This window comes from Podarcis liolepis (genome assembly GCF_965112155.1).
Source record: "Podarcis liolepis genome assembly, chromosome: 12".
Lineage (NCBI taxonomy): Eukaryota > Metazoa > Chordata > Lepidosauria > Squamata > Lacertidae > Podarcis > Podarcis liolepis.
In genome coordinates, this window is record NC_139563.1 from 27,656,763 (window position 1) to 27,670,282 (window position 13,520).

Sequence of the window (13,520 nt, forward strand, 5' to 3'; positions counted from 1 at the left end):
TGTCCATGGATTGGCATGGGGAATCTGTTCATCCAGGCTGCGCCATTTCCCCCCATGTGCCATTCCACCCCCCCTCCATACTGCTTCTTCCTGCCTAGCCTAGAGGAGGAAGGGGGCTGGGCTAAGCTGGCTGAGTGTTACACTGAGGTCTGTCTGTTTTTGCTGTTTATTTTGCGTTTTTGTTTTTGCAGCTCTTTTTGTTTTGTTTTCGTGACTGTGTGGAAACCAGTTCAGATACTGATTGATTGATTGATTGATTGATTGTGTGACTGCAGTACATTGTTTATTGCTTTCATTTTATGGATCAATGGTCTCATTAGATAGTAAAATTCATGTTAAATTGCTATTTTAGGGGTTGCTTTTAAAAGTCTGGTACGGGTTAGTCCGTTTTGCATTACTTTCTATGCGAAAGCTTGCCTTGGTTTTGGAATGCTTTTGGTTTTGGAACAGACTTCTGGAACGGGTTAAGTTTGAGAACCAAGGTACCACTGTACTAAATTTTCCCAGTTCTGACCATTGGTACACAATTTGCATATTTTTATTGCAGAGGATCTACTACTCTGTTCATCACTCTACCCAGGGAGGGCTTGTGTAGGTATTTCCTTTTTTGTTGTTGCTTAAGCTTCATGAAAACATGGGTAGGAAACAGTTTATCTCACCCCTCAGTCCTTTCCTTCTCATTTGGCTCCTATGCGACTGCTAGATATCCATTTTGGAGAACCATGTAGTAGAGACGTGATTAGCTCATTAACGGATGATTATTAAAGAATAGCAGAATTTGATTTAATGGAACTGCAGCTAGGTTCTTAATTTCTCAGTATAGTTGACTTGTTACACCCTTTGCCTTTGCTGACACTAAACTTTGTTTTAGAACCCGCCTCGAAGAACTGCGAATGTTCTTGGAGAACGAGACGTGGGAGCTTTGTCCTGTGAAATCAAGCTTCAGCATATTACAGCTTCATGTAAGTCGTAGCCATGTTAAAAAGCAGGAATGGGGCGAATGCTTAACATAAATGGTTAAGGCTACTTTGGCCAAGACTGTTGAAGGGTTTGCCGCTATCTTGACTTTCACTGTACATTTGCTGTGACTGTGTTGTGCTAGGGAAACAAAACACAGTGTGGTGATACCTTAAAGCACCGTATGCATTTTGTATTCAGAATAGGAAGGACCAAATTTTAAAACAGATAGGTAGCCGTGTTGGTCTGCCATAGTCAAAATAAAAAAATTCCTTCCAGTAGCACCTTAAAGACCAACTAAGTTAACTTAGTTGGTCTTTAAGGTGCTACTGGAAGGAATTTTTTTATTTTCAAATTTTAAAAGAAGTTCTTGGGTGTGCAAGGTGTTTTTCACTTGCCAATAAGCTCTTTTGCACCTTGTGCTGTAAATCCAAATGCGATGGTTTGCTTTTGCTACAGATTTTATGCAGTGTCTTGCACAAATGGAAGCATGACAGCTGTTGTGGAGCCTACCTGTTAACAGCAGCGTGTGAACTTGGGGGCAAGGTATATATGTGGGAGTGGTCTTTTTGTTTACTGGATTCAGCCCTTCTGCTGCCTTTGAACATCATTCCAAGCAATTGTTTTGTTTGATAAGAACAAGCTGCAGTGAACCTTGCACGTATTCCTCCTTTAGTGTGACTGTGAGGACTGGAAGTTATCACTTCTGATGGAAGCTTAGCACAGTTCAGCATGTTATATAAACTTAAACTATGTGTAATGTTAGTTATGGTTTTTTTAAACAAGCAAGCTTCATAGCTAGTGTTTTGAATTTGGCTTGTTTAAGATGAACCACAGTTAAGGTGAACCATAGTTTGTCAAGTCTGGATGATGGGACAAGCTGTGATCAAACTGGAAGCAAAAGCTTCCAAACTTGCAGTTGCAGGGGAGCAATATAGGGAACATGAGGGTAACAGTGGCTCGTTCTTGTTATGCTAAACAATGGTTTTGCGTGATGTCCAAATAGAGTCTTGAATCAGCATTTGTGCATCCCATTCTATTTCCAGCATTTAAGATAGTGATAAAACCAGATGCTATGATAAAAAGAAAACTTGTTAAAATTCACTTTTAGCAGCCATTTATATTGATTGGTTTTTAAGCAGCTGTAAATGCAGAGGCATTGTAATTCTCATAATTTGCTTTTTAAAAAGTCTGCCGTAACGTAATTCATCACGATGCTTCACTAATGAACTTAATATGTGTTTTGAAAGTCTTTCATTTCCAAGCTGCAGGGAGTGTTTTGCCTGAAGTAATTGGGCAAGTGTGTTAGAATTAGACAAGCATCAAATTAATGGTTACATTTGCAGTCTTTAAAAATAAAATGAAATGAAAGAAGGAAAGCCATGTTAGCTGAAAGGCAAACACCACAGTGCTTGTCAAGAAACCGCTCCTTTATTATGTGGATCAATATTTAAACTGCATAACAGAGCCTATATATCACCTGTTTTGTGTTAATAGGAATTTAAGTTCATGGCACAGTCCCGTTCCCCTTCTGTGTCGCCAAGCAAGCAGCCTGCTTCAGAAATAGAAAGAACCATAACTCTGTTTGAGCAGTACTGTAATGGAGGGAATCCCTTTGAAATCCAAGCCAACAACAGAGATGACGAGACTGAGGATGTGCTGGCTTCCAATGGGGTAAGGGAACACTCTGATGAGCTCTTAGTATTATGTGAGACATGGTATTTCTAACCAGTTAATTTTCAAAATGGAGGTTGCAAAGTAATAATCCTTCAAACAGGGAATTCCCTGTCAACATGCCTGGTGTTACTGTCGAAATCTTGATTCAGGACAGCTCAGTTGATAGAGCACGAGAATCTCAAATGTAAGGATTGTGAGTTCGAGCCCCACATTGGGCAAAAAGATTCCTGCATTACAGAGGGTCGGACTGGGTGACCCTTGTGGTCCCTTCCAACTTTACAAGTCTATGGTTCCATGTTGGGAATAGCATCCTGGTTACTTAACACAAATGCTCCTAGACGCACCCGCCCACCTGTAAGAACCCAGTTAGAACCTTGGTCTATGAGGGAGATTGGGGTGACAAAATAGCAGAGCAGTGGCCTCTCAGGACTATTGGGGGGGGGGCTATCTTCCAGGACAGACTGGATTCACTCTGTAATGCAAACTCCAGGTCGGGAGTGGGTCATTACTAAATCTGTTGAAACTTGCATTCAGTTGATTAGATAATTTACTTGTGCTTTGGTTGACCTAGACTCTCTGTATAAGATTAAAAACACATTTCTCCTCCTCTGTGGTACACAGGATTTGTATACCTATTCACCGGTGAACACTTCGTGCCCCCGATGAAGTGAGCTCTGATTCATGAAAGCTTATGTCACAATGACTTTGTTAGGCTTTAGGGCTGCATAAGACTCTCTGTTGTTATTACTGCTACAGACTAAAAAACTGGCCTGTCTGGAATCCTGCCCGGTTTACATATGCATCTTGTCTAAAGCAGCCGATAGCTGAAGGGCAAATGAGCCTCTGCCACACAAATCCCATGTTGTTGTTTAGTCGTGTCCGGCTCTTCGTGACCCCATGGACCAGAGCACGCCAGGCACTCCTGTCTTCCACTGCCTCCCACAGTTTAGTCAAACTCATGCTGGTAGCTTCGAGAACACTATCCAACCATCTCGTCTGTCGTCCCCTTCTCCTTGTGCCCACAATCTTTCCCAACATCAGGGTCTTTTCCAGGGAGTCTTCTCTTCTCATGAGGTGGCCAAAGTATTGGAGCCTCAGCTTCAGCAAATCCCATAGTGGTGGTTTAATTTTTTTCTTGTACAGTTCCTAATGAAATTAATGTTCAGATTCATGGTCACTGTCAAGGATTGGCCTTTCTGTTGCTACAATGCGAGTCGCGTTGTGTTTTCCTATAAGTAACTGATTGGTTCTCCTATCATCACGGAACTGACACATTCTCAGATCGCTAGGGGGCGCAATGATCACATATACCAGCAACCGGCTATGACTTTCTGTAAGTTGTAGTATATATTTTCTGCAACCTTGTTTTGGATTGCCCATGGTAATACTGAGTTCTAGTCTATTTATTATGGAGGCAGACATATGTAGTTCTGCAAGGCTTGCTGTTTCGCCTCCTTTTGGTTAGTACTTGCTGTGGTGCATCCCTACTCTCCAGGATCTGGATAATTAGTGAATTATCAGGCTGTCATGAAAATGAATTTGTACAGGGCTCTTTCTTTCTTTCTTTCTTTCTTTCTTTCTTTCTTTCTTTCTGTTTTGTGTTCTCTGTGACACTTGGGATACAGAACATTCTGTGAGGAAGGAACTAGAACGCTGAAGAAAATGAGTTATATGTATCTTTTCCTCAAATTTGGTTGGGCAGTTGTTAGATCTGCAGGCATAAAAAAATGAGTTTTATTAATCTTACATGTGGCTTTAATTTCTTGGGCAGCACTTAGCAAATATTTTAAATTATGGTGCTTTGCAATTTATTATCATTTTGCAGCCTCTTATATTCGGATCAAACGTTTAGTTGCATTGTTTCTCTTACTTAACTGAAAGCTGCTGTTGGTAGTGGTTCAGCGTTCAGCATTTTTCTTTCAAACAATTTATCACAATTATGCTTGTTTTGCTTAGATTTCTTGTCTGTCCCACCCTGTGGCTCATTCAATGCAGTGGGCCTGCCACTTAGGTGAGGGTTCAGTTCCAGGGGCCCACCTGAAAAGGCAAAATCACGCAAAGTCAGGAACCCCTGGAATCGCCCCCTACCCCCATGAGGCAGAATGCTGCTTACCGGGGTCTAGGGAGGTTGTGAAAGGGACCCATGATATTCCATGGGCTTTCCCATGACCTTCCCAGAGTGTGGTAAGTGAGGAGGCACCTTTCTTACCGGCCTCTAGGACGCTCTCAGAGCCCACACGCCCCCTTCCTAGAGTCTGGTAAGGAAGGCACCACCATGCTTGCTGGGCTTAGGGAAGATGACGGGAGGGCCCTGGAATGCTGTCAGAGCCCTCCTCTATTCCCAAAGCCTGTAAGAAGAACCCCCTGGGACCCAGTATGTGTGTGGGGTGTGTGTGTGTGTGTGTGAATAAATGGGGAGCAGAGAACAGTGGGTTTTCCCAGCTCTCCATTTAGTTATTTAATCCCCCACAATTGTAAGGTTACAATTGTGTAAAGAAAGTGAGTGTAAGTTTCAGGCTGTCTGTCTATTTATCATCTATCTATCTATCTATCTATCTATCTATCATCCATCTATCTATCTATCTAGAACTGAATCTGGCTAGTCCAGATATTATTTGCTGTGTAAAAAAACCTATAGTACTGTAGTTGTCTTTTTTGAAGAAGAAGAAGCTTTTGCCTGGTGAGCAAGGTATCTGCCATTCACCAGGGGAAGAATGACAGGAACAGTATCTTAACTTCAGACAACGTTGCTCTGTGTATGGAATTAAAGTCTAAGGACCACTGAGGCATTTTATGTGCCTTCTGAGTTATTGCACAGGAGCTGAAAGCGTTTACGGTTTATTTTGATAGTATGAATCGGATGAGCAGGAAAAGAGTGCCTATCAAGAGTATGACAGCGATAGCGACGTTCCTGAAGAACTGAAGAGAGACTATGTTGATGAACAGACTGGAGATGCCCCGGTAAAAAGGTACCTTGAACACACGTTTCATAACTTATTTTTTCTGACATGCTTAAGCATAAACATATATACTGTCAACTCATCCTTAGTGGGACTTCGAAAGCCTCTCCCCCCCCCCCATGCATATCTTAAGGTAACGCTTTCTACATCCATTTGCCTAGCGAGGAACACTCCCTACCTGCTCCCACCATGCTTGTATGTACCAGATATGTGCCACGAAAGCCCCTGCGTAGTGCGGAGTATTCTGTTCTAGGATGCCATCTGTTTAAAAGCAAGGATGCATCATCTCCGAGGCTCGTGTTGTTTTTGGACTCCAGCTCCCATCAGCCTCAGCCAGCATGGCCAGTTGTCAGGAATGATGGGAGTTGGAGTCCAGCAGCATCTGGGATAGCCACAGGATAGCCATCCTTGGTTTAAAGAGAGAATTGCCTAGGCCTGTTAGTTGTTAACCATGTGCCTGTGTAAACTGAGCATGCTTGTTAAAGGACAGTGAGTGAGCAAGCTTCTACAGCTGCTCTTGGCAGTCATGGGCAAGTGATGGTTAAGCAAAGCTTGTCTGCTATTACTGATCTTCTCACTAGGGAACCCTTGATAGTCAACTGAGGAACTCCAGAACACTGTTTGGAAAACCATTATTTGATGTTCATACTTTTTATCAGCCACCTTGGACGTTTTTAAACTGTTACAGGAAGAAGCCCCACATCTGGTTGTGACCTGCATTAGTTCTGAAGGTGGTGGTGGTACCCAAAGCAGAGCATCTGAATATGTCTAGAGAGCAGCCAGGTTCATATAGGAGCAGGCAGTCCTTCTCCCAGCAATGGCCACCAGCTTGAATAGGTTTAAAAAAACAATTCATGGAGGATAAAAGGTTGTCAAAGGCTCCTAAATCTGATATCTTTGTGTTCTACTGCCACTGTTGGAGGGAGTATGCATCTGAATTTCAGTTGCTTGGAAACCGCAGGAGGCGAGAGCACTGTTGTACTTAGGCCTGGCTTGCTGGTTTCCCACAGGCATATGGGTTGGCCACTGTGAGAGCAGGATGTGAACAGGTGCGCCACTCACCTGATCCAATAGGGCTCTTCTGGTGTTCTTTGATTAGAGAAGGTGGAGATCTAAAATGGGTGGAAGCTGCACAACTCCGTTTAGCATCTTACAAGGCAGATGAGTAACAACGTGGAAGCAAATGAATGCTACTTTGGGAATGAGAAAATAGATCTTTGCCAATGGAGGCATTAGCGTTACAGCTTTTACATCCGCATGATCTTCATAGCTAAAAAGTCAGCAAGAGCTTTGCTTGGCCTTTGTAGCTCTGATAATTATTCCATGAAGAAATTAAAATGCTGCACGCTCCAGCTAAAATAAAGCCATTTATCATTTTAAGCGCTTGGGCTAAGACCTTTTTTCCCATCCTTTTGTTAATTGGCAAAATTGAAATTAGGCATGACTTCAGTATGACTTAATTACTAAGGGTACGGGGTGATAAATGTATTCCTGTTGTAGAAGACAGATAAACAGGTGTGGAAGCCCGAGGCTACTAGGAAGCGAGCGATACTCTGTTCTGACTAAAGGAACCATCTTTTATTTTATTCTCTCAAAATGAAAGTAACATTTTACCTAACTCCCAATACTTCTTAATTCCAGTCAAAGCCTTGCCATTATTGGGCCACCCATATCCACCCCGAATGCAAATTGTTCAGAAGGATGCTTAAGCCCCTTCATTTCTAGATCTGGGCTAGAGAACTTGTTTTAGCCTGAAGGGCCGCATTTCCTTCTGGGCAGCTTTCCAAGCGGCCACATGGCAGTGTGTTTACTTACAAAACATTACTATGCTCTGCTCCTTTAGTGACAAGAACAAAATATAAGCGGAACATTAACTTCCCCATCTGTGTGGTCCATGTCTGTGCACTTATATCTAATAATTTTTCTACCTAGTATTTCTCGAGAAACTTTGAGAAGCAGGAAGCGATCAGATTATTGCCTCAGTAAAGTGAATGCTCCCATTTTGACCAACACTACACTGAATGTAATAAGACTTGTTGGTAAGTGAAATGGTTTCTTGCTTTCTTAATACAACCTGCATATTTTATCAGCGTGTGTGTGTTTTATATTTAGAATTGCCTGGCTTTTAAAACTTTATAGCAGGAGTGTCGTGGTCTCATCTTTGAATAGGTCTGAGTTTGTTGCCGCTGCTGTTGCTGTTATATTTTTGTTACCAAAAAATACAAAAATTACGATGAGAAACAAAATGATAAAAGATTGCAAGATAATTTATCATGAAGAGATTCTGCAGTATATTTACAAAAGAAAAGCATGACAAAAGCACACCAGGAGGGGAGAACTAGTAATAACGATTAATTCAAAGAATGGAATATGCTTCATTTCAAAAAGGCTTCATGAAAATATTCCCATTTAGTAATCCACCACATTATCTTACAACATTTTCACAGGTGTGTGCAATCAGTCCCTAGCTATTGTTTAATGTAATTAACTGGGGGTTCTCAGGCAATCGATGCCTCCTTATAGCGCTCCTCCTTTTTCCACCACCCTTTTTAGCTTAATTATCTCTCAACTGCTCCCATATTTTAGCTGTTTTTCTGTAGTCTTTCCAGTGTCTGGCATATAATATCCATGCTGATTGGAGTATATCTGGCACGTGTTCAACTTTCTTTATTTTCCTAAGAGGCGACATGATAGGAAGTGTATAAAATTATGTGTGGTATAGAGAAAGTGGCTCGAGTGCATTCCCCTCCCCATCTCTTATAATAATAGAACTCAAGGACATCCCATGGATTCAGGACAGACAAAAGGAACTACTTCTTTGCACAGAGCCTAGATCAGCGATGGCCAAACTTGGCCCTCCAGCTGTTTTGGGACTACAACTCCCATCATCCCTAGCTAACAGGTCCAGTGGTCAGGGATGATGGGAATTGTAGTCCCAAAACAGCTGGAGGGCCAAGTTTGGCCATCACTGGCCTAGATAAACTATGGAATTCTTTCCCACAAGAAGCAGCGATGGCTGCCAACTCAGATGGCTTCAATCAGGGGTGCAAAGTTAAATAAAATATGGGGGCCTAGGCAGGTAAGTCCCGTCCCACATAACCACATAATTGATCATATGACGTGGCACACAGACACCATTTGAATGGCAATGCCCGTCAACTTTTGGGGGAAGCCCCCTCAAATGTTTTATTTGGGGGGCCGAAGGGACCCCGGCCCCTAGGAGTTGGCTCCTATGGCTTCAGTAGAAGATTAGACAAGTTCATGGAGGGTGCCTACAAACCCTCGTGCCTGTATGCTGTCTCCATACCAGATGCAGTGCGCTTCTGAGCAGCAGTTGCTGGAATCAGATGGGAGAGCAGGTCCTGCTTCCAGGCTTCCCATAGGCATCTGTTTGGCCACTGTGAGAACAAGATGATGGGCTAGACAGGCCACTGGCCTGAGCTAGCAAAGCTCTTCTTATGTTCTTATGGATGTAAGGTTTTATTTAAGAGGCGGCGATGTGTCAGACATGCTGTAATTTGGTTACAACGCCCACTACTTAATGTTAGCTAGGATGCAAACCTTGGAGAATACTTGTACTGAGCCAACGTACGTGCCCACAAATGTGCTTTGCCACTGACTGGTGTAACAGAAAGTCCTTCGGTGTTTGGGGGCTTTTTATTGCCTTTTACGATGCTTAGAACAAAAAGTTATCACACGAAGTCATTACCTTAATCTACAATGTAGGTAAATGGATTTTCATCTGATGGACACGAGGGAATGTAATTGAATTGTGTTGTGTGGAACCTCATTTCCATGCATCCTTGCCAGCAATCTTGTTCTCCCCATGCTGTTACCTGAAACTTCGTTAGACTCTGGGAAAACATTGCCTTTGTGAGCATGACCTCCGCACTCTGAGCTCTTCTGGGATGCTGCAGTAATAATTTGATAAATATTGCTCAATATTTCTTGGCCAAACGCATGGTATCTTTCTCTGAACTAATAAGACTGTTGACACATCTGGTTGAAGAACATGCAGAATTGCCGTCTAAAAATCAAAGCGGGCACTTCCTTCTTTACGGAGTTTAGATTAATTTGGCAAAGATTATGTTGTTCATTACTTACAAGCCAGAAATGTGAGGAAAGATTTTTGTGCCCGAACTCCCAGTTCTTTGGTTGTTCTTTATTTCCTTCCTTCATAGCTTCTTTAAAGGATATCCCTAGCTAGGTTGGCCATTATGGGGTAGAACTGGCCATATTCCAGTGTATTTAGGTATTATTGAAAGAATGCATTATCAAGCACAGATGATAAAGTGTTGTCTCTCAGATCAATGACCTGGAGCATGGAAGGCAGATAGAAAGTATATGGGTAAAAATTGTGGTAGAGGGAAACATCGGTGACCTTACTGTGTGTGTCTGCTATGGATCTCCAAGTCAGACTGAAGACTTGGATGATGCCTTCCTAGAGCAGAATACCAAACATTCAAAAAGGAGAAATATAGTAGTCATGGGAGACTTCAACTGAGTTTTGTAAGCAGAGGTTGGATGGCCATCTGTTATCTTTAGTTGAGATTCCTTCATTGTAGGGAGTTAAACTAGATGACTCTCAGGGTCTCTACAATTCTGTGATTCTATCCCTGAACTTTATATGCCTTAATAGGCTCTTTGGACTGCAGCCATGGTTTTATAAACAGGTACCTAAATAAAGAATAGTGGATATGCAAAAGTTATTTGTTGAAACTAACCCTACTATGAAATATTTTGCTATGTCAGTGTTCTAAAGGCGGGGGAAGGGGTTAAAAATGCTTTTCCCTATTCTGTATTTGATAATTACTAATTGGCATGTCCGTTGTGCTTTTGTTGCACAAAAAATCTTGTAGAATCTATATATCCTTTCAATAACCCTGTGAGACACGTTAGGGTAAGAAATTGTAAAACTGGGCTTTTCATGCATTATCCAACTCCAGCATGAAAGGAAATTTCTAGGTGAAGATACGCAAAGAGTAAAAAGCATGGATATCCTTTTTTTAAAAAAAAGCACGAAAAAGGCAGTGAACACTGACTTAGAAATCTGGGATGCTTTGAGGTTTTTAAAAACTGCTTTGAGCTTTTGTGTTTTTTGGTTGTTGTTTTTACAATCAAGCAGTAAATTGCAATGAAAATAAATAAATCAATCTTGCATGGGCCACTGCGATTTTTCTTGAAGCTATATTGCAATTTACAAACACCTTGAGTAACACCTCTAAGATATTGCTATATGGTTCATTATGTGTTCTGCTGCTTAATTTCTCACACAAAACATAAAGCAGAAATACATTTCTGTTATCTCTTTTTCTGCCAGACTTTAAGGGCAGACTTGGATGACTCCTCCATAATCTATTTGAGATAAGGTTAATGTGAGCTATTGCCCCCCCCCTCGATGGTTCCAGCTTGTGAGAGCTGGAAAAGACGTCTTGCAGTGAACCATCGTGTAATGGAAATTTTAACTGTGATAATCATAACTGTAGGATTCTATGCTATGTAAGAATTACCCACGGCCATGTAAACCCTGTTACTGTGAGAGCCTATCATGAAATTATTCTAAACGCATCCATAAGCACTTGACAAATTATATAGTAAACCGAAAACATAAACGTTGCAGGCTTTTGAATATTAAAAAGTAACTCACCCCATATAGTTTTGCCTGGAAGTCTTAATATCACACTTGTTTTAGAATCCAGATTGCCAAGAAATATGTGCCAATGGCAAACAATTTGTCAAAAAAGCGTGTAGTTGATTGCATCTTTATAAAAGTCTGGTTTCACTGCAAGTGCTGCTCATAATGTTCTTCCCTTCCCTTCTGGTTATTCTAGGGGATTTGGGGGGGGGGCACACTCTGCTGATGGTCCTGTTGGTGACTTTTCTGGTGGTTCCTTTTCAAAATACCTGTTTAGTGCAAAAAAAAAAGGTTGTCTACTAGGTTTATAGGAGAGAGTTTAAAAATTGGCATTATCTTATGGAAGGAATGAAGAAGAAATGTTCCTGGAGCCTGAACAGTGTCAAGATGCAGAATGATGTAGTGATAGAGAAATGTTCTTGGCATCTAAGGGAGAAAAGATTTTACAGGGGCAAGATTTAGGGAAGAGTTCCTTGTCTTCCTCATAGACTCTTAAGTCCTATCTTCTAGCCTTTCTGTTAAGTAGATGTTCTCATTGAAAGAGATGTTTGGAAAATCCAGGCCCATGGGATTATCTTGGGTGTTATTGGAATTGCTGACATACATATCAGTTACCAACAGCTTCAGATGTTATTTCTCTCCATAAATGTGATTGGTAACATTGGGACTGCTCACAGGTGCAAGGATGGGCAACCCCAGAGAAAAAGGGAGAATGAGCCGAATTTAAGGAAATGTTCAAGGCTACCAAGGCTTAGAAGGATGTTTGTAATCGAGGAACATAAAATCATTAGGGCATTTCGTTGCCTTAACAGTTTGCATTGCAGATTTAATGCTATTTCATGGGCTAGTGCAATGTATTATAATAAATGAGATGCTGCCTTAAGCTAAAAACAGTGGTACGGTATTTTTTCCATAAACATGCTTAAACTTTCCGGGTTCTGATTTCACAAGGTTTATTATCATTATCTCTATTTCTGATGTCCAGGCTGTGATTGCCACTTTTTATGTAGGTGCCACCCACATCCAAGAGGAGAGGTATTAGCAGGCCTTTGTAATTTGCAGAAGTGCAAAACAACAATCGCAATAGTATTAGAAATAAAACCTAAGTGGGGGAACCACAAAACAGCCCAGTGAGAATTGAGAGTGCTCCATGGCTCTTTAATACTGATTGATAGCTGAGGGGCTGGAAACCTGAGCAGGGAAGTGCTTCACACTGCCAACACTTTGTTGTGTGGCAAGGTTGCCCTATCTATGCCAGTTTGCAACATTCCACCACACATCTAGGCTGTGCACACAACCATATGTTTAAAGCACACCCTTCCCACCCCCTAAAACAGAATCCTAGGAACTGTAGTTTGTGAAAGGTGCATGTCTAAAATGCATGTCTAAAATGTGTGTCACCAACATGAAAAGTTTAGAAAGCTCTGGTTTAGATCCTAACCTATGGTGACCTTTGCTTTCAGTTATGTTAGGAAATAGCTGCTGTTCTATCCAATATTTGGGGGGGGGGGCAATATTGCAGAATGGGCAGGCCCAGCATGGATCGTTTATTGTATTTTCATGGGATGCACACAGAGACTCAGTCCTCTAGCATCCACTCGCACACACCTTGCCAATCACCAGTACAGTATGGGCATTTCACTAATAATAAGTATGTATAAAAGCTGGTTTGACATCAGTGCGGCATGGAAATTTGAACTTTTTGTGGTGTTCTTTTTGTCTTTGAAGGCAAATACATGCAGATGATGAACATCTTGAAGCCCATTGCATTTGATGTGATCCACTTCATGTCCCAGCTTTTTGACTACTACATGTATGCAATATATATGTTTTTTGGCCGAAATGACACGGTAAGTAAATATTGCCGTTTAATCAGTGTGTGTGCATGCATGGTGAAGGGGAATAGTATAAGGCGGTAGCGATGGCTGGAATATTAATTTGCAATTCTAGAAGTGGTATAAGGTCTGTGCGAGGGTTTACACCTATCTCTGCTTCCCAGATGTCATAGAGAAAGAAATGTTGTTATGAGGAAACAATCTGAGGATTACGGAAAAAATGGTTTCTGGTTTGTGATATTGTGAGTGAGAAGATGGGGGTTTCGCTAGAATGATTCATTTTGTTCAGCTAATTGCTTTTCAGATATGATGTTCCTTTAATTTGGAGGCTCTCTCAAAATGTCATAACAAGACCAAGGAAAGAAACCCTCATAAAAAACCCATAACAACAACAACCCTACACAAGCTTGCCCACAGGCAGACTAATAAGAGGAATTTGGATGAGACATGCAGGGT

General features: G+C 41.5%; 1 protein-coding gene across 2 annotated transcripts in view; it reads left to right on the plus strand.

Annotated features, from left to right (window-relative positions):
- VPS50 (VPS50 subunit of EARP/GARPII complex) overlaps window positions 1–13,520 on the plus strand; it is a 75,026-nt gene that overhangs the window by 37,459 nt on the left and 24,047 nt on the right. For both annotated transcript variants that reach the window (XM_083467680.1, XM_083467679.1), the window contains exons 17-21: window positions 872–962; window positions 2,455–2,631; window positions 5,485–5,603; window positions 7,527–7,633; window positions 12,958–13,079. In XM_083467680.1, the coding sequence (XP_083323806.1) occupies window positions 872–962; window positions 2,455–2,631; window positions 5,485–5,603; window positions 7,527–7,633; window positions 12,958–13,079 (616 nt within the window). The remainder of the gene's footprint in view (window positions 1–871; window positions 963–2,454; window positions 2,632–5,484; window positions 5,604–7,526; window positions 7,634–12,957; window positions 13,080–13,520) is intronic.